Source organism: Pseudorasbora parva, chromosome 7 (assembly GCF_024679245.1).
Source record: "Pseudorasbora parva isolate DD20220531a chromosome 7, ASM2467924v1, whole genome shotgun sequence".
NCBI lineage: Eukaryota > Metazoa > Chordata > Actinopteri > Cypriniformes > Gobionidae > Pseudorasbora > Pseudorasbora parva.
The window spans coordinates 36,043,846-36,070,803 of NC_090178.1; the positions used below are offsets into that span (position 1 = coordinate 36,043,846).

Here is a 26,958-nt window from a genome sequence, read left to right on the forward strand (position 1 = left end):
TCGCTTAGTTACGTGCATCCCATCCAAGCGGCAACCTCCCGCAATCTCTCTTGAAGCCAATACGGAAGTAATGTAAACTGTAATGCCTTAACTGGTCACTAGGGGCAGGCTCCAGAAGGGAGCAGAATCTCATTGAGCCCCATGTTAAAATGTTCAACTTTACAGCAGAAAAAAAACATGTTTACAGCCTGGTACAAATTTTGGTTTTGGCCTAAAGGCTAATTTTGATCTTCATGACAACTGTGAGGGCGCTGAATTTTTTTATAACTCATTCGTTTACGTTATATAAAGCCTTAAAGTTCTGCATAATTAAGGGCGTGGTTACAAGTGGATAGCCATTTATCTGCCGTCTATAGTCATTGCATCACCTCAGCTCCGCGCACATCCCGCCTTTTTGCCCATTTTCTGTTATCCGGGAGTGACACGCGATGACTCGCTCACAAGATGGCGACGCCCGGCTCGCCCCTACTTTAAGCTTCAGAACGGCTTATCGGAACCCTATGGGTGACCTAACGGACACTACGTCCATATTTTTTTCCATTCTATGATCCCGTCACTGTTTATCTGCCCTGTCAATCATCGTCAGATTCGTCACAGTTCAAATCTTCCACATTCAGATTAATCTCCTACTGTATTGGAGAGAAATGTAGCCGCTCGTTGATCTGCCATGTGTGGGTCTTTGTGGGTCAGAGACTCTCCTCATGTGTTTGCAGTTTAAATATAATGATGCATTTAAAAGTTAATGGCCAAACGTGTCATTACAAAAGTTCACAACACTGCTGCAGGTGAAATATGTGGACAACACTGAATAAATATATTTTTGTCAGGTTAAATATTGATAGTTGGTCACTCAAACCCCTTTATGTAAATTTCTCTACTTAACTGTCAAACTCGCACATCCATCATGTTTGTAGCTTTTAATCCGCGTTTGTAGTTCTAATCGAATCCTCGTCCAACTCGCAATGGGTTGTGGGATATTTCAGCCGTTAGAGTGCCCATCGATCCATACTTCGAATTCAGACCGGAAATAGTAAGCCATCCGGGAATCTTTGGAATACTCTTTTCAACATACTACGATTTGGGACACTAGATTAGGATACTAACTCTATTTTCGAATAGTATTTAGGATGGATAGTATGCGAATTGGGACGCAGGTTAAGAATCCAACTACTAACATGGTCCAGACTAAAGAGCTGACCGAAGACACGAGACAAAATTGTACACCTTTCCAAGGCTGGAAAGGGCTACGGGACTGGGGCTCCATGCAAGATTTCACCTCGTGGGGTCTCAATGATCCTAAGAAAGGTGAGAAATCAGCCCAGAACTACACGGGAGGAGATGATCAATGACCTGAAAAGAGCTGGGACCACCCGTTTCCAAGGTTACTGTTGGTAATACACTAAGACGTCATGGTTTGAAATCATGCATGGCACGGAGGGTTCCCCTGCTTAAACCAGCACATGACCAGCGCAACTTAAAGGGGGGGTGAAATGCTGTTTCATGCATACTGAGCTTTTTACACTGTTAAAGACTTGGATTCCCATCCTAAACATGGACAAAGTTTCAAAAAAATAAGTTGGACGCTTGGAGTATTTCTGTGTCAAAAATACTCCTTCCGATTTCTCAAGTTTCGGAATAATTCCCTTTAAGTTTGCCAAAGAGCATTTGGATGATCCAGAGGAATCATGGGAGAAAGTCATGAGGCCAGATGAGACCAAAATAGAACTTTTTGGTCAATTCCACTAAACATGTTTGGAGGAAGAAGAACGATGAGTACCATCCCAAGAACACTATCCCTCATGTCAAGCATGGGGTGGTAGCATCATGCTTTGGGGGTGTTTTTTCTGCACATGGGACAGGGAGACTGCACTGTATTAAGGAGAGGATGACAGAGGCCAGGTATTGCGAGATTTTGGGGAACAACCTGCTTCCCTCAGTTAGAGAATAGTAGATGGGTTGAGGCTGGTTCTTCCAACATGACAATGACCCGAAGCACACAGCCAGGATAACCAAGGAGTGGCTCTATAAGAAGCATATCATGGTTCTGGTGTGACCTAGCCAGTCTCCAGACCTAAACCCAATAGATTATCTTTGGAGGGAGCTCAAACTCTGTGTTTCTCAGTGACAGGTCAGACACCTGACTGATCTAGAGAAGATCTGTGTGGAGGAGTGGGCCAAAATCCCTCCTGCAGTGTGTGCAAACCTGGTGAAAAACTACAGGAAACGTTTGACGTCTGTAATTGCAAACAAAGGCTACTGTACCAAATATTAGCATTGATTTTCTCAGGTGTTCAAATACTTATTTGCAGCTGTATCATACAAATAAATAGTTTTTAAAAAATCATACATTGTGATTTCTAGATTATTTTTTTTTAGATTATGTCTCTCACAGTGGACATTTCCATGATTTCTAAGTGGGAGAACTTGCCAAATAGCAGGGTGTTCAAATAATTATTTTCCTTACTGTATATGATACTTATCCGATTTCTTTTTCAACTGTTTACATCCCCTTAAGACTTAACCAACTGCATTTACGAGAATACTTCCTGAGACGGGCATTTCTGAAATTTGTGTCTGTGTCCATCCAAGTGCAAGGAGATGACAAAGAAGAATAAATTCTGTTTCAATTTAAATTCTGGAAAAGCATCCTTCTCTGTGTTTGTGCACTTTGGTTGTGTGCAGCTGCGCGTACAGATAACGCGAGTACCGAATTAAATTCTCCTCTGCCTCTTCTAGCACTGGAATGATTGAAAATCGATGGAATGTGTAAACTGTGCAGATTATAAACTTTCACTCTATGGCAGTTAAACTTGCAATTTCTCAGAGAATCACATGCGTGCCCAACAGTGGGGCCTGGTCCATACAGATCATGGAACAACGATGATCTGTTTAACCTCTATTGTGGAACATACAGAATTTTGACTTTCTGAAATTTCAAAATGTAAATAAATAAATACAATTTGGCGACAACGGTTTTTATAATTGCACTGCAGCAGAAAAACCAGAGGAAATAACAATGGGGGGCCTTCAAAGATTATGTTGTATGGTGTTGGGAGCCTTCAGGTCAAAGGTTCACCACCAAACCTCCAGTTATGACATTATAGTCATTAGATATGGCTTAGGTCCCTCCTTCAATGTAATTTGTCTCCAGTTGTCATTCCAACTGAAAGAAATTAAGATCAATCATTTTCTAATATTGCATTTTCAAATTATAACCACGATGTTTCCGATTTAAAGACTTTAGATCTAAAGATCTAAAGATATTTAAATGATCTTCACAAGCATTAAATCTAGAATGACAGGCTATGGTTTAAAGTCAAGGGTAAAGGGCAAAACTTTGTTTAAAGACCACAGAGTACCACGCTAATTTAAGCACTATGAAGTAACCGACAGGCAAACTTAAACTGCCCTCTGCTTCCTGATCTTTTTTTTCCCGGAGAAGTCACACATCCCCTTTGAGGTTCTCTCTCTTCCCAAAACACACATGGACAAAATTTTCTCTCTCACCCTCTCTCTCTCTCTCTCTCTCTTCCCACACAGAACCACATGGCCCTCCACCCTTTCACCCGCTGTGGGAGGTGTCTGCCCATTTAAATGACCTTATTGGCTGCTCATGAGGGGCAAAAACAAAATCAGCTGGGCCTCTGGCACACTGAATTCCAGAGTGCACGTGTGTGAGTGTTTTAGTGAAGCGTGAATGAGTTTGTACAGACATGCCGTGCAGGTGGCTGAGGTTTGGTCTGGTTTCACTAAATGAAGAGATGCATTTCCTTTGCACTTTTAATTGCCCATTTAAGAGAGGCTGCTATAACACTATATATGACATTAGCATTGACTGAGTCAACAGCCAAACTTAGCTAACACGTAACCTCAGATAAACTAAATGGAAGCATTGTATCAGTAACGGTTGTTGCGCTATTAAGGCATTGCAATTTAATTATATCAGTGAGATCATACTTTGAGTGACAGGCCTCAATACGTTGTTGATGTTGGCCTTTCTACTTGTTTAGGTTTTAAGAGAAGCATTAAACTGCAAATAACTGACTTGCTAGCAGCTGATCGCCAAAACATAAAAGCTCTGAACAGAGTCTCATTCACTGTGCATGCGTATGCACAGATTTTTACATAAACAAATCTGAATACAAAAGTCAAAGCTGCATAAAAGGCGTCAACTGTGTTTGAACTGGTTTTGAAGATGGCTCAGGTTTCATGATGCTGTCCGTTCCTGTCATGTTTGTCATCTCAGTGACAAAACTGTCAAGTCACTTCCTGTTCCTCTCTCCAGACGGAGCCGGTGCCAGATGGACCATAGAAGAAAGTGGTTGTGAATATAGCCGGGCCATTTGACACTGAATCCAACGGCAGGTTTGCTCTAGCATTAACTGATTTTTACAGCAAATGGCCTGAGGTCTCCTTTACTCACAGTGTCACTACAGATTCTGTGGTTTCATTTCTGTCATCAGTGTTCAGCCGCCATGGAAATCCCTTGAGTATTGTTACCAATAACGGTGTTCAGTTTATATCTGCTGCTTTCGCTGCTTTACTGGAAGGAATATGTATCACCATCATTCCCGTCTCTCCCCAGAAGGTAATGGTGCTGTAGACGTTTAACCAGGTGCATAAACCAACTGCCCAAATGGCCAACAAGCAACACCACAGGTAGTTGACTTCTTGCAGGCCCCCTTTCACAATACTTCACTTTTTCAGCTCCGCTGTGGTAGGCAAATGCGCACCGCACAAGGCTATCATATTACACCATTTGCTCCCACGTACCCGGCAACTGACATTTTGTTTGCAAAAGGGAACACAGGTGCAACACAAAATGAAAAAGTACACTGATGCTAAGAAGGGTGCTTGCACTCCTTGTTTCCAAGAGTGGGATAAAGTGAGGGGTATGGAAGTTTCATGACCCATTCACGGTTGCCAAAAGACTGGATGCACATGGTGTATTGTTGTGCCGTCGTACAAGCTTGCAGGCATTTTATCATCTCTGGAAAAATTGTGTGAAAATTATCGACGCTCACGGATCGCATTGTGCGATAGGAATTACGTGCCGAGCACTTTACGAGCGCCACACAAAACAAAAATACCAGAAAAAGATCGACCAGTGTATAGGCTGTCCCCTATTGCCAAATCATACCGGCTATCAATCAATCAATAAACTTTATTTATATAGCGCTTTTACAATCACGATTGTGTCAAAGCAGCTTCACAGTGTCAAACAGGATAATATTGCGACAAAATTAGATTTGGCAGTACAGTCGTACTGGAGAAAACAGTGATGTTATCAGCTTATTTTAATTTATCATATAGCGACAATGTTGGCAGATCAGTATTATAGTTTATAGAATTAAATAAGACCTAATTCATACATTTTATTTGTATAATAAGTTGAATAACTTTAATCATATTTTTAGTGTCCCCAACTGAGCAAGCCAAGCCAAAGGCGGCAGTGGCAAGGAACCAAAACTCCATCGGGGCGTGATGGAGAAAAATAAACCTTGGGAGAAACCAGACTCAGTCGGGGTGCCAGTTCTCCTCTGGCCTATTAACACACCGTGTAAGATTATTATTCTGGCCACCTTACAGGTCAGAAATCATATTAGATTGGAATATTCAAAATTTCAGGGTATCACGGAAGAGACTGATTTATTTAGGATGGGGCGTCGATTACACAAGGGTATGAATACATAAAGGATCGGAATTATTGCGCCAAAGACGGGTTTTGAGCATGTCTTGCCAGTGAGGCAAATTATTTATAAAGGCTATACAAAAATATTATTATAGCCTAGTGGCTGCGTGCATTAACACTTTCTCTCTTGCTCTCTGTGGGGTTCTCTGCTATTCACAAAATCATTTGCACTAGTCTTATTTGCTTTTTTTCCATTCCAAACCAAAAGGATTTTTTTTTTGGCTTTACGCTTTACTCTTAGCAGTGTGCAACAAGTGTCACAGCAGCTGTAAGCAGCTGAGTAACATCGTTTTAAACGCATTTAAATGTATCTAATATGATAAACTGAGCTGGGTTACCTCATACTCATGACCGGAAAAATGGACATGCCACCGCAGATTGTGTCCCTTTATGATAACTGTCCCGCTGCTAGCGAGCCGTGTTTGCGCAGCAATCGCTCCAGCGCCCGTGCTCAGCTCCACAACACTGTCCTGCTCTGCTTGATACTACAGTAACGTTCATAATCACATTTATGAACATGATTTCTGCCCGAGTACTACCCCGATTCTTTTCCACTGGCTGTGAGGTGAAAACCACCAAGCTTGTCATCAAGCTATGTCTATTTTAAATAGTGTATGAGTGTATGTCACTTAGATATGATGTGCTCATTGTGCTGTTCTGGATCTGATGTGTGGAAGTGTCTTTATTGTTGATGTAACTTCTTTAATAAGAAATGTTGTATTCATGAGTGAACTGTATTGTTAAATAGCATTTTGAAACAAAGTATAAACTTTGTTCAAGTGTTGTATAATGACGTCATGTGCAGAGAACGGAAGTGATGAATAAAAAAGATGGATGAAGTTTGCTACACAGGTCTCAGGTTCTTCATTGCTTAACTCCTGAAAGATACCACATTTGTATGAATATGAAATAATCCACATTAGAGAATGAGACCAAATGCTGGATTGTTTTACATTCAAGTATTAGATTTGTTTTATTTATTCCTGTATTTTTGTAACATTTCTTTATTGAAAACGATCTATTATACGTTTCTTTGTCTTTTGTCAATATTATGACAGGGCAGTTTGACAGTACACAACTGGATAAACATTCTCAGATGGACCAGCTTTAAACTGCTAAGCAATTCAAATCAAGAATGAATGAAAGTGAAAAACCATTCACACATCTCAAAACCGTTCTATATATAATGTTTTATATATATATTATTTGTTCTCCCTGTTGCAGTATGATGATTATAAGATATGAAGTTAGTACTGTAACCACAAAGGGAAAAAAACCCTCTAGACCCATCACTATCTAAAAACATTGTCTGCATACCATAAAAGCTTCTTTGATAAGCTGCCAGAGGTTTCTTATATAAAATTATGAAAGTGCTTCCATGTGGCATTTCTGTATGTATTCTATGGAAATGGAAAAAAAGAAGAAGAAAAAACTCCATCTGGTTTGCCGCCTAACCCCTCAAAGCTCATGCAACCACACACGCAAACCCAAGCAGATATACTTTCCACATACGCCAATAGAAATGTCAGAGGTGAAGGGTGAACAGCTGTAATGATGAAGTCAGACTTGGAAAGGGCTTGAATTGCTTGCATTAGAATGCACCACTGTCCAGTGCCACACGCTACTGTATTTCAGGATGGCATTTCCAGCATCTGCGTGAATGAAGCAGTAAATTCAGCGAGCTCACATGCAGGCTCATAAAATTCATCAGCTGCCCAATGGATGGACTGGCCATGACACCAAAAGGTCTGTTTGTTGTCTGAATGTGACAAATGGCCTGCTACATAACTCTTAATAAAAATCGTGCTGTTTGAGCCTTGAAATAAAACAGCTGAAGTCTAGACGGAGAAGTAGGACGCCTGGTAAAATTCGCTGTGGAGTGTTTTGACTGGTGGAATTACTCAAAGTTTCCACTGCGAGTCCTACGGAGTGCACTCCCTTTCTCCATCCTGACTGGCTACATCTGTCTTTCTTCCTTTAACAGCATTAAATGTTCAGACATATGTTGCTCTTTCACTGCATCCTGCTTTACAGCTCCGGGCAGAGCCTCTGGCCAGACACTTTTAAAATGCTTTCATGAAGGGCTTGGGGGAGGATGGAACATAGTAAGCCATGTTAAAACCATGTGTGAAGCTCTCTCTCTTAAAGACACTATAGATATAAAACTGTATGGACTAGAAATGCGAGTGCGTTTTTGACTACAAATAGGGAAATATCTAGAGGAAGTCTTATAGATAGCTAGACGTTTTATCGGTGAGGGATCTATTGCATAATGTGCGGAAAAGATCGCATTCCTTTTAAATGTTGCCTCAATAGGAGGAAAACCCACTCTGCAAACTCCTCTTAACCCCTGAAAGACTCTTGCATATGGCTCGTGGCTTGGTTCCTTTAAGTATGGACCACTAGATTCTGAGATGAGTTTAAATGAAAATGATTAAAACCAATTAAAACCAAAAAGCCACAGAATAATGGAGTTCAAGAGATTCCAGAGAATTAAACACTCGTGATCTATGCGTTATATCTCAGTGCAATAAAACATTGATGGGTTACCTATGGGCCTTTCTAGATCACAGTTTACTTTGGTCATATTACAGCTGAGAGACTAACCTCAAACTTTTGAACAGTAGTGTTTAGCATTAACCAAAAAAATAAATAAAGATTGAAGCGTGTTGCTCAGCTCAAGAGAAGTTAGTTTTACATAAACAGACTTTGATTTCAATATTTCCTAATTGGTCTACTTTCAGTATGGGTCAAAAGAAAGGACGATCACATATTATGGAATCGTGGAAGATGTCCAGTTAACCAACCCTTCCATCCTTAGCCTCAGCAACTCAGTGTTGGAACTAAACTAAGGGGAAAGGAATCTGCATTCATGTCACAAAAATGATGGATAGCTCACATAAGAGAGCAAGGAAGGGTTTGGTCTCTATGGTACTTCATTGACCCAACTAATCCCACATAGAATCCATTTTGGCTGTTTAGGGTGACCCCTAACCTGAAGCAAAAGAAGACAAGCTTTTAGATATTATTCTTTCCCATGCTTCACAACTAACCAAGAGCAGGCATTAGACATATGGTACAAACAAAAAGAATCAGTACTTTAGCACACAGTGCAATAAACTAGAGGTCTACACAGAAGACCCGAGGCCCAACCAGTGTCTATCAGATAGATATTTTTTTGATTCTTTATTTATTAGACATTTTAAATTTGAACTATTTACAGCAGAGCCCAAAATCCGCCCGCGGCCACAAGACAAAAGAAAGAAAAAATAGTAAATAATATGACAAATTAAAAAAAAGATGAAAGCAATAAGCAAAATATACACCTATACACAATTATAAATAAGGGTACATCTCAGGATTTTAAACCAGTGTCTATATTTTAAATGGTCAACCGTTTTCCAGGTCGGGTCCCAATCTATTACTTCGGGTTCTGGATCTGTTTAAATGGTTAGTTCACCCAAAAATGAAATTGATGTCATTAATGACTCACCCTAATGTCGTTCCACACCCGTAAGACCTCCGTTCATCTTCAGAACACAGTTTAAGATATTTTATATTTTAGTCCCAGAGCATATGCAGTCTATGCCCACTGAACTGTCCAGAAAGCTTATACATTTTGGTCCAAAAAAAAAAAAAAAACTACAATTTTAATCAGCATCGGTCTTCGCCGTTTGTTTTTTTTTAAACCTCAAATAAAGATTCAAATGGCCATGAATCAGTGAATCAATCAATGATTTGGATTGCCAAAGTCACGTGACACGTGATCCAAACTGCTGAAATCACGTGACATCGGCGAGTCCTTGGCATTAGGGTGAGTCAATGACATCAACTTAATTTTTGATTGAAACTAACCCTTTAACACTGTGTGTAGGGCTGTGTTGAAAAAAATCGATTCACCAATTCTGAATCGATTTTCATATTAATTTCTAAAGATCGATCCGTAACTCAGAGGATCGATTTAATAATAGGCTTACATTGAATTTTAAATTTGCTGTGTCATTGAATTAATGCATGCGCACGAGGTGGAAGGACATTAACACAACGAACATGGCAGCTTTGAAAACTCCAGAAACGCCGCGGACAGAGAATACTGGCTGGCGTTTTCAATGAGAGCACCGCGTTTTTAGAACGCCTGGAGTGCACCGAGGCGCTGAGCGAGTAGGATTTTCCGTATCATAACAACAAGCAAGTCTCAACTGAGGAGAAAAACCGCTGCCTGCCAAAACGCTCTCAAGCGCTCACAGCGGGGAGTTTTCAGCTGGCTAAAAACGCTTTGTTGGACACACAGCCTAACGTTATACCGCCGTCACAGTGCTCAAGAACACAGCCGTTCTCACTGCAGCGCGCTCTTACTGCCAAGGAAGTTGTAATGGCTGCGTTGTCATGACGGCGCGCGACAGCACAGCTCCACAGCGCACGTTCGCTGACTAGAGCAGCCTGGAAGGGGGATTGTTCTTTACAACCATCAATACTCTATTAATTTGCAGTTGAATGTCTATAATAATAGTATCAATATGTTGCATAACTACAGTCCTGTAATTCAGGTAACAGCTGGAAAAAAATGCTTTCTTCAAAAACACTTATCTAAATCTCGTAGATCGGATCGATTTAAATAATGATAATCGATTCAAGATCTTGAGAATCGGAATCGAATCGATTCTTGAAATTTGAATCGAAACCCAGCCCTAACTGTGTGTGTGTGAGATACCAGAGTCAATCAGACACCTGGCCGTGATCAGAGTCATTCAGCTCTGTCTGTGTTTTGTGACATGCAACTTGCACAATTAAAATGAGAAAAGCGTGAGCTGGGAAATAAGTGAAAAAAACAAGAGTGCCAAGCCGTCAGAAGCAGAGCAGACGGAGTTAATGCAAGTGCATGGTGAACATGAGTTTTTCTATTTCTCTGTGTACAGCAGTAAATGCACACAAATTTCAAATCTCAAACTGCTTGCAGTCTTACACAGTGCACACTCACATTTAACATATTCAAGCAATGCAATAAAATCAGTGGCAATAGTGTAGGGGTAAGGCACAAGGTCGAAAGTTGATGCAAATTGACCCAAGGTTCAAATCCACCTTTTGCCGAACTCGCTCTACTCCATTTTCCCATCCCATATCAGATCAGAAAGGCATTTATTTCAATAAAAATGAAGAAAATATGTGAAAAGGGAAATTAAACATCTAACCTATGTTTATTAATAAAGTGTTTATCAGTTAGGTGAACTGACATCCACTGAATTAGAGAGGGTAAAAGAGAGTGGTCTTAAAACCATACAATGGTTCCAACGTGTAAAAATCCTGGAATGCTTTCCTCAAACTTAATTCATTTTTGACTGAAGACAGACATTTTGACATGGGGTTGAGTAAAATATCAGGAACATTTTATTCTGAAGTGAACTACTCCTTTAAATATTTTTTATCTGATTGAGATGAATAAGACACGCTGACAGCTTTCTCCCGATATATTAGACGTTGTTGATGTAAACGACATTCATGTCTTAAGTGAATGTAAACGGGTGACAAAAAAAAGGAAAGAAGTGAAAAATGTTGCATCTGGGCATTAGGCTTGCAGTGTAAATGCATCTTAATAGACCAGTCCTTTACGCAACAAAAGGAGTCGATAGTGCAAACTGTGGACAGTGCATGAATAATGCAAAGGCAATTACTTTCAAACAAAGAGATGGACACCATTAGTCCTTCCATTAATTAAAGGGGAGAACATGAGGATTTTAGATCAGGTTTCAGCGTTTTCAGGCTTATGGGTGCAAAATGTGTCCCATCTGCAGACTTAGAATTCAAAAATAATAATAAACCTTCCTATTTCATTGCTTAAATGGGTCTAAGTAAAGGAGCAGATGTCAAAGCGCTGTTGAATATATAACTCTAAATCGCTTTAGGAGGAGGATGGGGCTGGGTGTTACTCGCCAAACCAGTGCGCTTGCACACACTTCTGTTTGACCTTTCACCAGGAGGGTTTCTTCACCTTTAACAAACACACACACACAAACAGGAATGTAAAAACCATCTAATGACTAGGTCGGTTCACTCCAACCAAACTAACCAGACAGAGATGTAGACAATGATTAAGAATCCCACTGGTCTCCCAGATGGCTTCTGGGAACTGATGTCATAGCATTCCATAGACACAGCCTCCGAGCAAGAGCTTCCTGTCCACCCCCCCCCCCACCCCCCACCGAGGTTTAACTCCACTCTCTATAGAAATCATTACTACACTTTTCTTCATCCCTCTACTATAAACACAGCACATCTATGAAGCCAACAACGTGACACTTAAATCTATAGCTTAAATCTCAATTTTGCTATTACATTTATCCTGGGAGAACATAATTGCTGGAAAACATGGCCTTGGCAACGGAGATCACGTCATGCTCAGAAGACTACAGATACCAAACTGAATTATGTCATGTTATTAGTCATGACATGAGCTAGGCACTAAATCACAGTTCATTTCTTCATAATGTCAGAGGAACATGAATAAGCAATTCTGTTTATGACAGTAGCCCTGAAAAACACGAGGGTTCTGTGTGGATGTGGATATGGAGGCTGATGGATGGTGTGGCGTGTTTCTGGCTGGTGCAGTGCATTGTGGACTATATGTGATGCAAGCTGGATGAGTGCTCACAGAACACAGCTGATGCCACCAGCATACAGACATTAACATGCCCACTGCACTATAAAAACTCCCGGCACATGGAGAAAATATGCAAATAGCTTGTGTGAGGAATTTATGTAGGCTTATTTTGCAGACAAAAAATATATATAATGAGAAACATGGCATAACATTAATTAATATATTAGGAAAAAAATATTGACAAACTAAAGTGATATCAGCTTTACTGATTATAAAGGGTATATTTCTGTATATAACAACCCGTTTCCTTTTCATGAGATATTCTGGTAACAATTTAGGTATGCACATTAAGATATTGGCTGTTTATTAGTACTTATAAAGCACATATTAATGCCTTATTCAGCATCCCTAATCCCACCCAATTCCAAAACCTAAACCTAACCACTACAACTACCTTACTAACTATTAAAAAGCAGTAAAAAAAAAGACAAAAGTCGTAGTTAATAGTGAGAATTTGACGCTAATCTGCTAATAAAGTGTGACCGATATTTTTAATGATTATGTTTAGGTGAACAATATTTGAAGGCTACATTCTATGTGTTAATGTATTATTTACTTAACAGCATTAAACATTTTTTTAATTTACCTATTATTTTTTTAATTTTCCAAGTAGTACAAAATGGCTAAACATCGATCTTGCTATGGTACCAAAATTGTTGGTGTTGCTCCTGTCAGTTCACATGAGGGATTGTTTTGATATACAGAAAACGTCTTTATCAAACAAACAGAATTATTTGTTACATTTTGGTAGCCCATCTGGAAAACACATAGCCCTGGCCCATACATGTCGGAGTCTGATCCCAAATTGCAATGAACCAACAAAACAACCAATAAAGGAATCTCCAGCCTGTGACAGCGTGCTAACGTATGTTCTATTAGACACATACACATAATCAAAATGATCTGTAACAATGCAATGTTTTACTCACATAAGGCTGTTGCACCATTCCTGTCGGATCCAATATAAAATGCACAGCATTGTGTTTTAATCTCAGTTTGTCTGAAAATCTAGTATCTTGTTTACAAACGATTACGCAGGGAAATAAAGCGAACAAACGTGCAATGTCTTACGCATATGAGCTGGAACTTCATTAAAAATAAATAATTATATATATATTTTGTGGAGATTGTTGCTAAAATTTCATGAAACAGTTGTGTAAAAAAAATTAGGATTCTTTGATGAATAGAAAGTTCAAAAGAACTGCATTTATCAGAAATATAAAGCTTTTGCAACATTATAAATGGCTCCACAGTCACTTGATCAATTTAATGCATCCCTGATAAATAAATGTATTAATTTCTTTAAAGCTTCACTATGTAGCATTTTTGCAGTAAAAGTAAAAACTCTAGGCCAGTGTTATACATTTTGATCAATCGAGTACTAATAATGTCCCAAAAGTTTCAAACTTTTCCAGTTTTATTTGGTAGAAGCGCTTTTCTCTTAGCAGTGTAAACAAGTGTCACGGCAGACGCTGAGCGAATGCACAGATTAACGTCATAATTTTAAACACATTTAAATGTATCTAACCGAATAGTCAAGATTCAATGCATCGATATGCAGAACCGGATTCGACCACCGATCTCACGGTCGAATTTTCGTGGGTGTTATGAAATCATACCATTTTGGCAATATGGGGGTGCTCAATATTTTAAACAGTGGCACGGCGCTGTGCTTCGCTTCCGTGTGCGGCCCCTTTAAAGGGCACTGAGCTTCGAACACATTCAATGAGTGTACCGGCAGCGGCATTCGGTGCCTGTCCGCGGCGACTCAGGAAGTTGTTTAAAATCCCGCCTCGCCACAGAGCACCATTTCAAGGTTTTATATTAAATGTATTATATTTCCCTCAAATCGTCAATGTACATACTGATTTCAACTTGTGCTACAAGATGCAGCTCAGAAGTTGATTCAAAGTGAGCTCGCGTGCATAATGTGTGTGTCTGATGGCGGTGTGAGATACCAGAGACGCGGTGCTGAGCTTCGAGTCTGATGTGAGACCTCTTTTAGGCACAATCGGCTTAAGAACGTGAACACTCAGTGTTCTTTTCCTCTCTAGGCAAGTATTTTTTAGGTTTATTTATCAAAATGTTCTTTTATATATTTGTGTGATGAATGTTTATCCACCACCTTTTATTTAAACCTAAATAAGAAAGCCATTGTCAGTTTGTCTGTCAGTTGGCAGGCAGTTTTGGTCGCTTTATTAAATGTTGTTGCTGTGTGCAGTGTGTAAAGGAAAATAAAAATAGTTTTACCCTCCTGCTTACTAGTGTCGTCCCCTTTCCAACACACACAGATGATTCGACTATCACTCGACCATGGAGAGATTCGACAAATCTGATTCGAATGTGTAAATCCATAGTCTGGGACACCCGTAGTATTTAATATGATAAACAGAGCTGCATTACCTTATACTCATGACCAGAAAAGCGGGAAAAGTTTGGCCGTTCGGCGACTGTGTCCCGTCCCGTCATAATAAAAGTCCAGCTGCTCGCGAGCAGTGTGTTTGTTTAACAATCGCTCCAGCAGCCATGCTCAGCTCCACAACACTCGGTCCTGCTCTGCTTCACACTACAGTAACGTTAATAACCGCATCCATCAACATGATTTCTGCCCGAGTTCTATTTTCCACCAGCTGTGAGGTGAAGACCACGTCCCAAGATGCTGCGCTCAAACTTGGCGCCATCAAACTATGCCTTAGTTTTGAATAGGCGACCTCAAGCGGACGGAAAGTTGCATAGTGCCCCTTCAAGTTCTTTCCCAGAAAAATAATTACAATTCTTACAGACCCAAAACAATTAAATGGTAGTACAAAAGTTATTATTTCAGATAAATATTGTTCTTTTGAACTTTCTATTCATCAAAGAGTCCTAAAAATAAAAAAATACATTGATAATAATCATAAACGTTTCTTGAGCAGAAGATCCTCATATTAGAATGATTTCTGAAGGATCATGTGAGACTGAAGACTGGAGTAATGATGCTAAATTCAGCTTTGCATCACAGGAATACATTACATTTCAAAATACATTCAAATAGAAAAGTTATTTTATATTTTAATATTATTTCACAATATTACAGTTACAATATTACTTTTTTGTATTTCTAAAAACAAATGCCATCTTGGTGAGCAGAAGAGACTAATCTAAAAACATTTGTTTAAATCTTACCGTTCTAAAACTTAAACATAAATTATCACAACATTCTTTCATTGACAAAACACCTGTATGCGCAATATTAACAAAAGGCCTGTGAATTTTTATTATTTGTAATTATTTTTCTGAATTAAAAAAAAAAAACAGTATGTTTCTGATTGAATTATTGTCGACAACAACACTAGGACTCTACTATCTTAACATACCGTATTCCAACGTGAAGTACAGTGCAAAGGCCAAAGGTAAAATCACAGTGAGAATTTATATATGAATGTGACGTTCATGTAGCAATTGGCAACAACACAGAACAGCATGTCCCAGATAAAGACCTGCATAAAAATATAAAAAAAACCTAGGGAGCACTCTCACATCAATCTAGAAAACATATGGATGCCTGAAGCTATACTATACGCAGCTGCTCTGCATATTGCGTTGGAATCCATAACACTGGTAAGAAATATATAGTGCTGCGATTTCTAGAAAGCATCATGACAGGGTGACCAAAGTCTGAAAGACTAACTTCCAACATGAAAAGGGCCTGTTATTGAAAACCCTCAAACAGATGCATGGTCAGGAAAACTTTTTAAAAACAGTTATGAACCAGCTGAACTGATAAATGAGATGATCAGTGTTGAAGTGATATTCACAATTGTGTTCAATACGGTTATGGCTCATGGTTTGCATACATTAAGTTAATCAATAAGTAACTTAAAATACAAAAGTTAATCACTGTCAAGTTAGAAATACACATTTTATGCTTAAACAACTGCATAAATAAACTAATCTATGACTGTTTACAAAAAAGGGCTCATTTATTAACATTAGTATTAATGTATTAATTAAATTAGAATGAACTAAGATCGATTATTTGTTACAGTAACCTATTAATCTTTAAACATCAGCTGTTTATTGTTTTTGAATGTTAGTACACAGTGCATTAACAAATACAAGTTGTTTTTAAATATGTAGTAAATGTTGAAATTAACATTCTCTGAGATTAATAAATGATAGACATATTGTTAATTCTTAGTTCTACTAATTAAAAGCTTAGTGTAGGGTTACCAATTAATCATTTTAAATAATCATAATTATGCTTTTATTATTATTCCAATCTAACTACATATTTTAAAAAAGCTGAAATTATAGGCATACCAAGACATAGATATATATTGAGATCTCTCAAATCATTTTATTAATTTAAAAAAAAAAAAAATGCATACTGGAAACACTGAAGTATTTAGTGGTCAAAAAAAAAAAATATTTTGCCGATCTTTATAATCTTTATTTTCAGCCTTCAGAAAGACATTTTTAGCAATATGCTCCACAAAACAGGCTTGTAACCACCAAATAAATGTTAGAAGACACATCCCCCAAGAATAGTGGCCAACCAAAATGGGTTTCACTTTAAATTATTCCATATGTTCCCCTGAATCTTGAATAAATCCTTAACCACAGGGTTGTGCATCTATGACAACCTCTTAGTATATCTGATTGTTATTAATGAGAACCAATTTAGCAGATCTTTTTAACCAAAACACTTGTAGTTGCAGATGGTTCTTAGTCCTACCCATGAGAGGTTCGAACCTGCAACATTCCAGTGAGCTGATCGGATCTTTAACCGCTAGACAAAATAATTGAAACATGAATGACTGCAGATTAAACTCACCGCGTTATCATGCTGCTGGCAGAATTCCATCCTCTCCTGGAAAACATTCAGCATGGAGAAGCTGCTGTGGAAGGACTGGGAGATGTTGACCGGGGTGTTGGAGTTGTTGGTGCGGTTGGCCAGGTGTAAGCTCTCCATCAGCCCCTCGATGAAGTGGTCTTTGGTGAGTCGGACCCTCTGGTGGGCCCGCACGCAGTTATCGCACAGGTACTCCTGGCAGTCTAGGCAGTGGGAGGTAGCGGGGTTGCCCTCATCGCAAGAGCTGCACTGAGGGTCTGAGAGGTGCTGGGGTCTCAGAAGACCACCGTGATGGACCACCGATGAAGACCGACCGTTCTTGCACTGTTCCTCGGCAGAGACCACCACATCCAGCAGGTTGCTGAAGAGAAAGTTGGAGGAGGGCAGCGCGTCCACGCCTGATTCCGACAAAGACACTTTTTGGTCGCATGTGGGGCATCTGAGCTTCAGAGGGTCACCTGGGCTGCGGTGGCCCTCCAGACATTGCCTGCAGAATGCGTGCAGACAGGGCAGGACGTGCAGCCTCCTGGTGGATGAGGTAGATGAGTTGGAGGTCTGGGAGGACGAGGAGGAGGTAGATGAATTGGAGGAGATCGGAGCAGAGCAGCCGCACAGCTCCTTGCACAGCGGACATGTTTGCAGGTCGGAGTCTGGGAAAGACGCCATTTGCGCAGAGGACCACAGAATAACTTCACACATAAAGACGCGTTAAGATACACGAAGGCTGCTGAAATGGTTCCCTGATCAATTCAAGCAAATAACATAGATCATAAAGTCTACATGCTGTAGGCTACTTTGAGCTACATTCAAAGATGCATGATATATACATTTCCGTTGAATAAGTTTAGACTGGATTTGGCTCTCTGCTTTTGTTAGCTATATTGATTCGCAGAACAAACTCTATACGCAACTTCTCGAGTGCACTTTAACCATTTGGAGACCAAGTGTCATTTTGAGGCCTTATAATCCCTCGTTGTGGGGCATTAACATTGTTGCGAAACATGAAATCCGCTGCTAGGTCCCTGCTCCGATCCTCCCCCACCGCCGCATGACGAGAGGGGCCAAACGCGCTCGATACAGTGTCAGTTTTTCCCTTTCCAGGCGCATATATGTCCTTTTTCCATGAACGCGCTTTAGTCTACCATCAGCGCGTCAATATTCTCAATTCGCGCTTGCGCCAGCCGCAATTAAATAATTCAAAGTATGTCCCATGTAGCTCGTTAGCTCGCAGCGCCCCTCAGGATCCTGTTACTGTGATGAAGCTGAAAAGCCCCTTTAACTTCTCTGAGTCCGCTGACAGGAACAGTTTGGCGAAGGGAATAAAGTAACCATTCAACCTTTCGTCTCCACTCGTTCCCGAGGTTTCAACTGCCCGTACTCGTTTTGCGTTTACAGCGCAAAACAAACGCTCTCTCCGCGTGCCGCTTCAATCCGCATTCATTTTCATTGGGAATGACGCTCGCGCGTACAGCTATTCTACAGCGCGTGACCATCCAGATAACGCGTCCATACTAAAAAAGCCCAGAGCGCACTTCCGCCTGAGAACACTCTAGATGGGCGGGGCTTGTGTTGTGATGGGGCGGGGTTAGGCATGATTGACTAATAAAATAGCTAGTAGCTACAAATTCAGAGACCAAAAAAAAAAAATCGATTCTTTTTAATGGGCAGCAGAATACCCGGTGCTCAAAGAGACGTATTTAGGATTTATCCTGTAGTGTTTTTGTTTTGTTTTTGCAGAAAAGATTTCGTTTTGTTTTTGTTTTACATGGATCCAGCTGGCCTTTTGCTGTGGTTTTATGTATCTGCGCACGAGAATTAGGCCTACCTGTTTTAAGAAATTGCAGAAAGACCAAATCTTCATGTTTCGTGTTTTCAAATTATCTATTATATTCCATGTTTGTCATCCGATATTGTTTTCCATATTAGCTAAATGTCCTAACTGTTTAACTGTTGGTAAAAAATATAAAAATAAAAAAGAATTTCGATCAAAGGTATCTTGTTGATATCAGGGTTACTTGAGTTAACAAAAACGACACTTTAACGCTATAAAACATTTTTGTTGAATAAAATAAATGTTAACTGAAATAAATGCAAATATTAAACACATTTTTAATTTTTATTTCAGCTAGTTGTCAACATTTTTCATTTTAATTTAGTTTACTTTATATAGGTTACTAAATATCTAAATATATGTATATAGTATTATATTACAATCAATACAATATTTACATACATATTATTAGAAAGGCAACTACTATAAATGACAATAAACACACAAAAAACTACTAAAACATAATAATTAGTTAATATAAAATAATTTAAAAAAAAATATTTAATGTTTTAAATATTTTAAAAAAACTATAGGCTATTATATCTCAATGAATCTAATGGTTGGTTGATCTAAATGCTAGATGAAAGTTTTATTTTATTTTTAAGTTTACTTTTCTTTTCCATATTTCATTTTTTATTAACATTACTGTCGTGTATGTTTTTATTATTATTATTATTATTATTATTATTATTATTATTATTATTATTATTATTATTATTATTATTATTATTTTGTTTAAACAAAACAATGATTCTTGATTTTCCAGCTCCATGTTGATGGGACATATACTTTATAATGATAATGCTAAATTATATCAATCATAATATTTAAAGTTTTATTTTATTTTCCATATTTCAATTGTTTTTATTGGCATTACTCACATATTATAGGCTATATGTTTTTAATATATTTTTATAACTTTTTTTAGATAATAATGATTCGTGATTTTTCAGCTCCATTTTGAGGGAAAATATTCTTTATAATGATAATGCTAAATGATATCAAGCATAATTTTCTTTTTTGTTTAAATAAAACAATGAATAGTGTTTTTTAATTTATTTGACTATTTATAGTGATAGCACTAAATTAAATTGAGCCTAATGTTATCTAAAAGGAACACAGTTCTGGTTTGGTGCGGATGAAGGGGTGATTGAGAATTATTGATGGGGCTGTGGGGTTACATAAGACAAAAAGGTTGGTAAACATGTTCTAGGACATGAAGATCCTTTTGTTCTTTCATTATTTCTCATTAATTCTCCCAGCCGTCATCTCTCAACATTACATGCTAATTTCCAACCCACACCTGAACCTATGAAATCAATCTCAACCTTTTTGTAATCGATGCTATACGCCTCCTGAGGGCCCCTCCTGTAATAGATAGCTACCACATGTAGGACTGGCTTTTGTGCGCATTTATGGGCACTTAGGACGGGGTGCTGGGGTGGCTCTTGTGACAAGGGAGGAAGCTTCTCGGTGGGGCTTAGGCTCCAGATGCAGGCTGCCCAATAAAGCAGTGGGATGCCAGGCTGAAAGACAGGGCTTTGAGAGGGACCTTTTGACCCCATTATTATGGCTGGGATTAGGGGTAGAGGCTGCCCACACTCAGCTGCAGAGCTCTGGCCATCCCAAGGACATTCCATTGATCTACACGAGGAAAAGGCCAGAATGGGGGGTTGGGCGTAACCAAGCAAAGCAAGGAAGGGTCATGTCACATGGTGGAAATGACCACAGGCAATGTGGCCAGGGGTTATGTGTACGTGTGGATCTGCATGTGCGTAATGAAGCGCTGATTCTTTCTCAGGCCCAGGAAATTGCTAGTCCTAGTCCCATTAACCCTAACGCTAATCTCTAAGGCCTCCAACTTATTAACATGATCACAACTTTGTTGAGAACATTGCTGTACACAATCTACTACATGCTTTCTTGTGTTTGTACTTTTTAGCAAGTAAAGGGCTTTTTAGTATAATTCTAAAAACGTTATAAGAGCTTTGATCATTAAACTAAGCATTGAAATATCATCTTAATGAGAGATATTACTGAAATATATAGAGGGGCAACTGATATTTATAAGCATTTTAAAGTCTGCTATACTATTATAAAGAGGCCACTGATTAACATTACAAGCTATCAGAAATTGTGTGTGTGTGTGTGTGTGCGTGCGTGCGTGCGTGCGTGTGTGTGTGTGTGTGTGTGTGTGTGTAAATATCAGCAACTGCATCAAGTTGCATATTTTTTGCTCAATTTGGGAGGCTTGTTTTCCCTTCTCAAATGTAAGTTCTTGGGCCATAAAAGTTTGATGTATCAAATATGATACTCAAAAAACATGTTTTTTTAGAAAAAAATTTTTTTGACTAAAGTAATATTCTGTGTATATATATATATAGCCGTCATCTCTCAACATTACATGCTAATCTGTGGATCTGCAGATCCACAGATCCATATATATATATATATATATATATATATATATATATATATATATATATATATATATATATATATATATATATATACACTCACCTAAATGATTATTAGGAACACCTGTTCAATTTCTCATTAATGCAATTATCTACTCGCCCAATCACATGGTAGTTGCTTCAATGCATTTAGGGGTGTGGTCCTGGTCAAGACAATCTCCTGAACTCCAAACTGAATGTCAGAATGGGAAAGAAAGGGGATTTAAGCAATTTTGAGCATGGCATGGTTGTTGGTGCCAGACAGGCTGGTCTGATTGTTTCACAATCTGCTCAGTTACTGGGATTTTCACACACAACCATTTCTAGGGTTTACAAAGAATGGTGTGAAAAGGGAAAAACATCCAGTATGCGGCAGTCCTGTGGGCGAAAATGCCTTGTTGATGCGAGAGGTCAGAGGAGAATGGGCCGACTGATTCAAGCTGATAGAAGAGCAACTTTGACTGAAATATCCGAGGTATGCAGCAAAGCATTTGTGAAGCCGCAACACGCACAACCTTGAGGCGGATGGGCTACAACAGCAGAAGACCCCACTGGGTACCACTCATCTCCACTACAAATAGGAAAAAGAGACAAACATTTGCACAAGCTCACCAAAATTGGACGGTTGAAGACTCAAAAAATGTTGCCCGGTCTGATGAGTCTCGATTTCTGTTGAGACATTCAGATGGTAGAGTCAGAATTTGGCATAAACAGAATGAGAACATGGACCCATCATGCCTTGTTACCACTGTGCAGGCTGGTGGTGGTGGTGTAATGGTGTGGGGGATGTTTTATTGGCACACTTTAGGCCCCTTAGTGCCAATTGGGCATCATGTAAATGCCACGACCTACCTGAGCATTGTTTCTGACCATGTCCATCCCTTTATGACCACCATGTACCCATTCTCTGATGGCTACTTTCAGCAGGATAATGCACCGTGGGTCCGTGTCACAAAGCTCGAATCATATGACAATGAGTTCACTGTATTAAAATGGCCCCCACAGTCACCAGATCTCAACCCAATAGAGCATCTTTGGGATGTGGTGGAGCGGGAGCTCCGTGCCCTGGATGTGCATCCCACAAATCTCCATCAACTGCACGATGCTATCCTATTAATATGGGCCAACATTTCTAAAGAATGCTTTCAGCACCTTGTTGAATCAATACCATGTAGAATTAAGGAAGTTCTGAAGGCGAAAGGGGGTCAAACAATGTATTATTATGGTGTTCCTAATAATCCTTTAGGTGAGTGTACTGCACTGACACTGGATGAGAACAAAGCTTGAAAGCTGAATTAAAACAGAACTATAGCTGAATTAAAATTGTTTCTTAATTAACTTTACATTGTTATTGATCTGATTTAAATCAACACTGAGCTAAATAATGACATTCTTAACTTCAATAAGAGCAGAATTTAAATATGTCTCCTTTTTGATACAGTTTGTATCATAATTCAGTTATTTTTCTGTTAATTACTGTTAAGCTGCTTTGGAAAGTTATAAAGTGCTATAAACATAAAGTTGACTTAATGGTTCAAACTGCTCATTAATTAATTCATATTAATTCATGTATCGTGTAATTGATGGTTTTATTAAAGTCCAAATCATGTGGTCAGGAGTGATTGTTCCTCTCTGACTGTATTGTAGGTACATGGCCCAGTGAATCTATCTGAATGCGATTGTCCATTTTTGATTGGCTTAATGTGCTTAAACCTCAACAATGCAACTGATAGATTTGTTATCAGCAGGGGTTTCCTGCAGGCCCGTCTTAATCACGGGATTACATTTATATCCACTTACCTAAAAAAATGGTCTCGCCCTGCCATACCTTGTCGTATTATTGTTGTCCTGACTAATTGATGATTAGTCTCTTGATCAGTCTCCAATACACCTTTCAAATAAATTGCATTGAAATACGCACATATATTTAATTCACAAGGCTCATCTTATTTATGACGTTTGGGGCAAAGTATTGGTACTGAATACAAAAACACATAAAGACTTCAATAAAGACCCTACTAAATTGGTTAAATTTTTGCGCACAAATTTTGCATTTATTTGATTAAGTAAAAACAGTAATACTGTGAAATATTACAATTTAAAAGATTTAATTTATTCCTGTGATGGCAAAGCTGAATTTTCAACATCATCACTTCAGTCTTCAGTGTCACATAATTCTTCAGAAATCATTGTAATATTCTGATGTGTTATCAATTATTATTGGTGATCAAGTATTAATATTAGTTGATATTATTAGCCGTGTTGATAACAGTTGCTGTATAATATTTCTGTGGAAATAGTTTTTTCAAGATTGTTCGATAAGTAGAAAGTTCAAAAGAACAACCTTTATTCAACTTTGAAATGTTTCTTTTGATCAATTTAATGCATTCTTGCTGAACAAAAGTATTAATTACAGCAAAACAAACACACACAAAAACGTATAGACCCCAAATATGTTTCATCGCAAATATTAAGCAGCAACAGTTTCAGAATGAGAAATATTTATTGAGCAGTAAATCGTCATATTATAATGTTTTCTGAAGGATTATGTGATAGAAGATTGGTGGAATGATGGTGAAAATTCAGCTTTGCCAACACCAGCAGCCATATCACCCTGTAGCCCAAGACCGCAGGGCTGAGCCTGTTCAGTACCTGGATGGGAGACCAACTGGGAAAACTGGTTGCTGCTGGTAAAAGTGAGGCACAGCAGGGGGTGCTCACCCTGTGGTCTGTATGGGTTCTAACACCCCAGTATAGTGATGGGGACACTACTGTCAAAGAGCACCTTCCTTTGGATGACGTTAAACTGAGTTAAACCAAGATCCTGACTCTCGTGGTCATTAAAAATCCAAGGATGTCCTTCGGAAAAAAAAGTGTAGGGTGTAACCCCGGCATCCTGGCCAAAATAGCTTAATTGGCTACTGTTCATCATAGCCTCCTAATCATCCCCATTTACTGACTGGCTTCATCACTCGTCTCCTCTTTACCATCCAGCTGGTGTGTGGTGAGCGTTCTGGTGCAATATGGCTGCCGTCACATCATCCAGGTGGATGCTGCATATTGGTGGTGGTTGAGGAGATTCCCCCTTCCATCTAAATTGCTTTGAATTACTTGAAAAGCGCTATATAAATGTAACAAATTAGTATAATTGTTATTATAACACTGGAATAAATAACATTTTATAGAATATTATTACAGTTCTGATCATATAAGCCTTTGACTTACCGATAATAAACCCAGGCATAAAGATGCAGTGGAGATGTATAAAGATGTTCTTTAGTAAAAATGTTGCATGGTACATAATGAATAGATGAATAGCATATCCTAAGCTGGATATGCTTAGGATATGCTATTCATAATGCTATTCACAAAAAAAATTTTTTACCCCATTTTTCAGGGATAAAAATGTGTGTTATTTTGGCAAGGTTACCTGCTAAAATTAGCATTCCTGGGTCTATATATCACATAATTGAGGTCGCTTCAACCCACGGACATGGAAAACAACCCGCAGTAAATTGACTTTGACTTTGAAAGTCTCATTGACTTACATAGGCATCACTTCCATCAACCCATCGCAGATTTTTCAGCGATTCCGTGAAACTAACACGGATTTTTGAGTTAAGGGTCCATGTTCATTTCACGTAAATCTGTGAGATCAGGTTGGTTCTGTTGACATTTGACAACTAACATTGTGCGTCGCTTCGTTGCTCTGATTGGTTGTAGATCTATCCAATTGAGGTCCCTGGTTCGGTTGAAACACGCCCCATAATCACAGCCCAATGGAGCAGTTTCACACTCATATTCTGACTAGAATGGAGTTTGACCACGTCAGGCTAGTGGTGGCGTGCTTTACTTTGCACTGCACTTGGTGATGTAAGGCTTGGATGCAGCTGCTCAGTCATGGAAGCCCATTCCATGAAGCTCTCTATGCACTGTTCTTCTGTAGGCCACACAAAGTTTGGAGGTCTGTAACTATTGACTCTGCAGAAAGTTGGTGACGCCTGTGTACTGTACGCCTCAGCATGCGCTGACCCCACTCTGTGATCTTACGTGGCCTACCACTTCGTGTCGCTGTTGTTCCCAATGTTATAATACCACTAAGAGTTGACTGTGGAATATTTAGAAGTGAGGAAATTTCACAAGTGGACTTGCATTGGTGTCAACCTATCATGCCACAGAGCTCCTGAGAGTGACCCATTATTTCACAAATGTTTGTAAGCAGTCTGCATGCCTAGGTGTTTGATTTTATACACCTTTGGTTGTGGAAGTGATTGGAACACCTGAATTCAATGATTTGGAGAGGTGTCCCAATACTGCTCATCCATAAGCCTGTGCAAGTAAATACTCCCTCAGATGTGATTTAAAAATACTCAAAGCAGTACAACGTCTAATATCCAAAGGCAGGTTATTCCAGAGGCAGGGTGCAGCAAAAGAGAATACACAATCCCTTTAGGCTTTAGACAAGATTTAGGGCTCTTTAGAAGTAATGTTTGAAATGACCTCAGTGGCCTTGTCGTCTGATAACCTTGGAGAGGATCTGAAATATTTTTGGGAGCTAGACCAGGCAAGGCCCTAGAAACAAGCATTAAACCTTGAACTGTAATCTTAAATGAACTGGGAGCCAATGCAGTGATGGTAGCACTGGGGAGTCTTCAACACAGCACTGTTGTGTCTTCAACACAGAATTTACAAGCTTATCAATTTAAGCTCTGAATCAAAGATAACTCCCAGATGATTTGCTTGCGGGAGGAACAAGGGCATAGACAATAGTATCTGCGATTTAATGGAGCCAAACACAAGGCATTCTGTTTGCTCAGCAACATTGCCCGGCAACATTGCTCAAAAAAGTTGAACAGTGTATCATCACAGGTTATGTTTACATGACAATGATATGCTCAAAACGTAGACATATACAGTATAATTTTTTTCCATTGAGTTTACCGCTCTCAGACTAACTGTGGTCAAAACGTTCCCCATTCACACAGATCCATGAAATGATCTGCTAGGCCACTAGATGGTGATGAAACGCTATAGACTGAACATGTAATACACGTGCATGAAGTCATTGTTTTCACAGATTCACGTTTTTGTTGTTTACACAGAGAACGTTTTAAGGTGCACTTTGTTTGCATTTTCAGGCACCCAAAACAGCATTTTCATGTAAATGAACGGCCAAATTGCAAAAAAAAAAAACGTTTTTAGTTGAAAAGTGTCATGTAAACAGCCACTTAAATGCATGAATGTTTCACTGATCATTATTACATATTTGGGTCTTTTGCGACCCGGATCGGTCTCTAACATGGATGGAGCTCTACCTGTAGCGATAATATAAAACTCTCCTGATATTATGGTAATAATAATTACAGAAAAATAAAAGAACACATATTTTGTTACCTTTTGGAGCTTGGAAGGGTTCATTTTCAGAAGATGTTATATACTATCATCACTCTTCTCATCAGAGCTCATTTTCCAGTACATTCAGCATCTGGC

The 26,958-nt window shown here is 39.0% G+C and overlaps 1 protein-coding gene across 1 annotated transcript in view; it reads right to left on the reverse strand.

Annotated features, from left to right (window-relative positions):
• Positions 1-18,697, reverse strand: part of trim71 (tripartite motif containing 71, E3 ubiquitin protein ligase) — a 38,893-nt gene extending 20,196 nt beyond the window's left edge. The window contains exon 1 of the mRNA XM_067449198.1: positions 17,164-18,697. Coding sequence (XP_067305299.1) covers positions 17,164-17,880 — 717 coding nt within the window. The 5' untranslated portion in view covers positions 17,881-18,697. The remainder of the gene's footprint in view (positions 1-17,163) is intronic.
• Between the last annotated feature and the right edge of the window lie 8,261 nt (positions 18,698-26,958).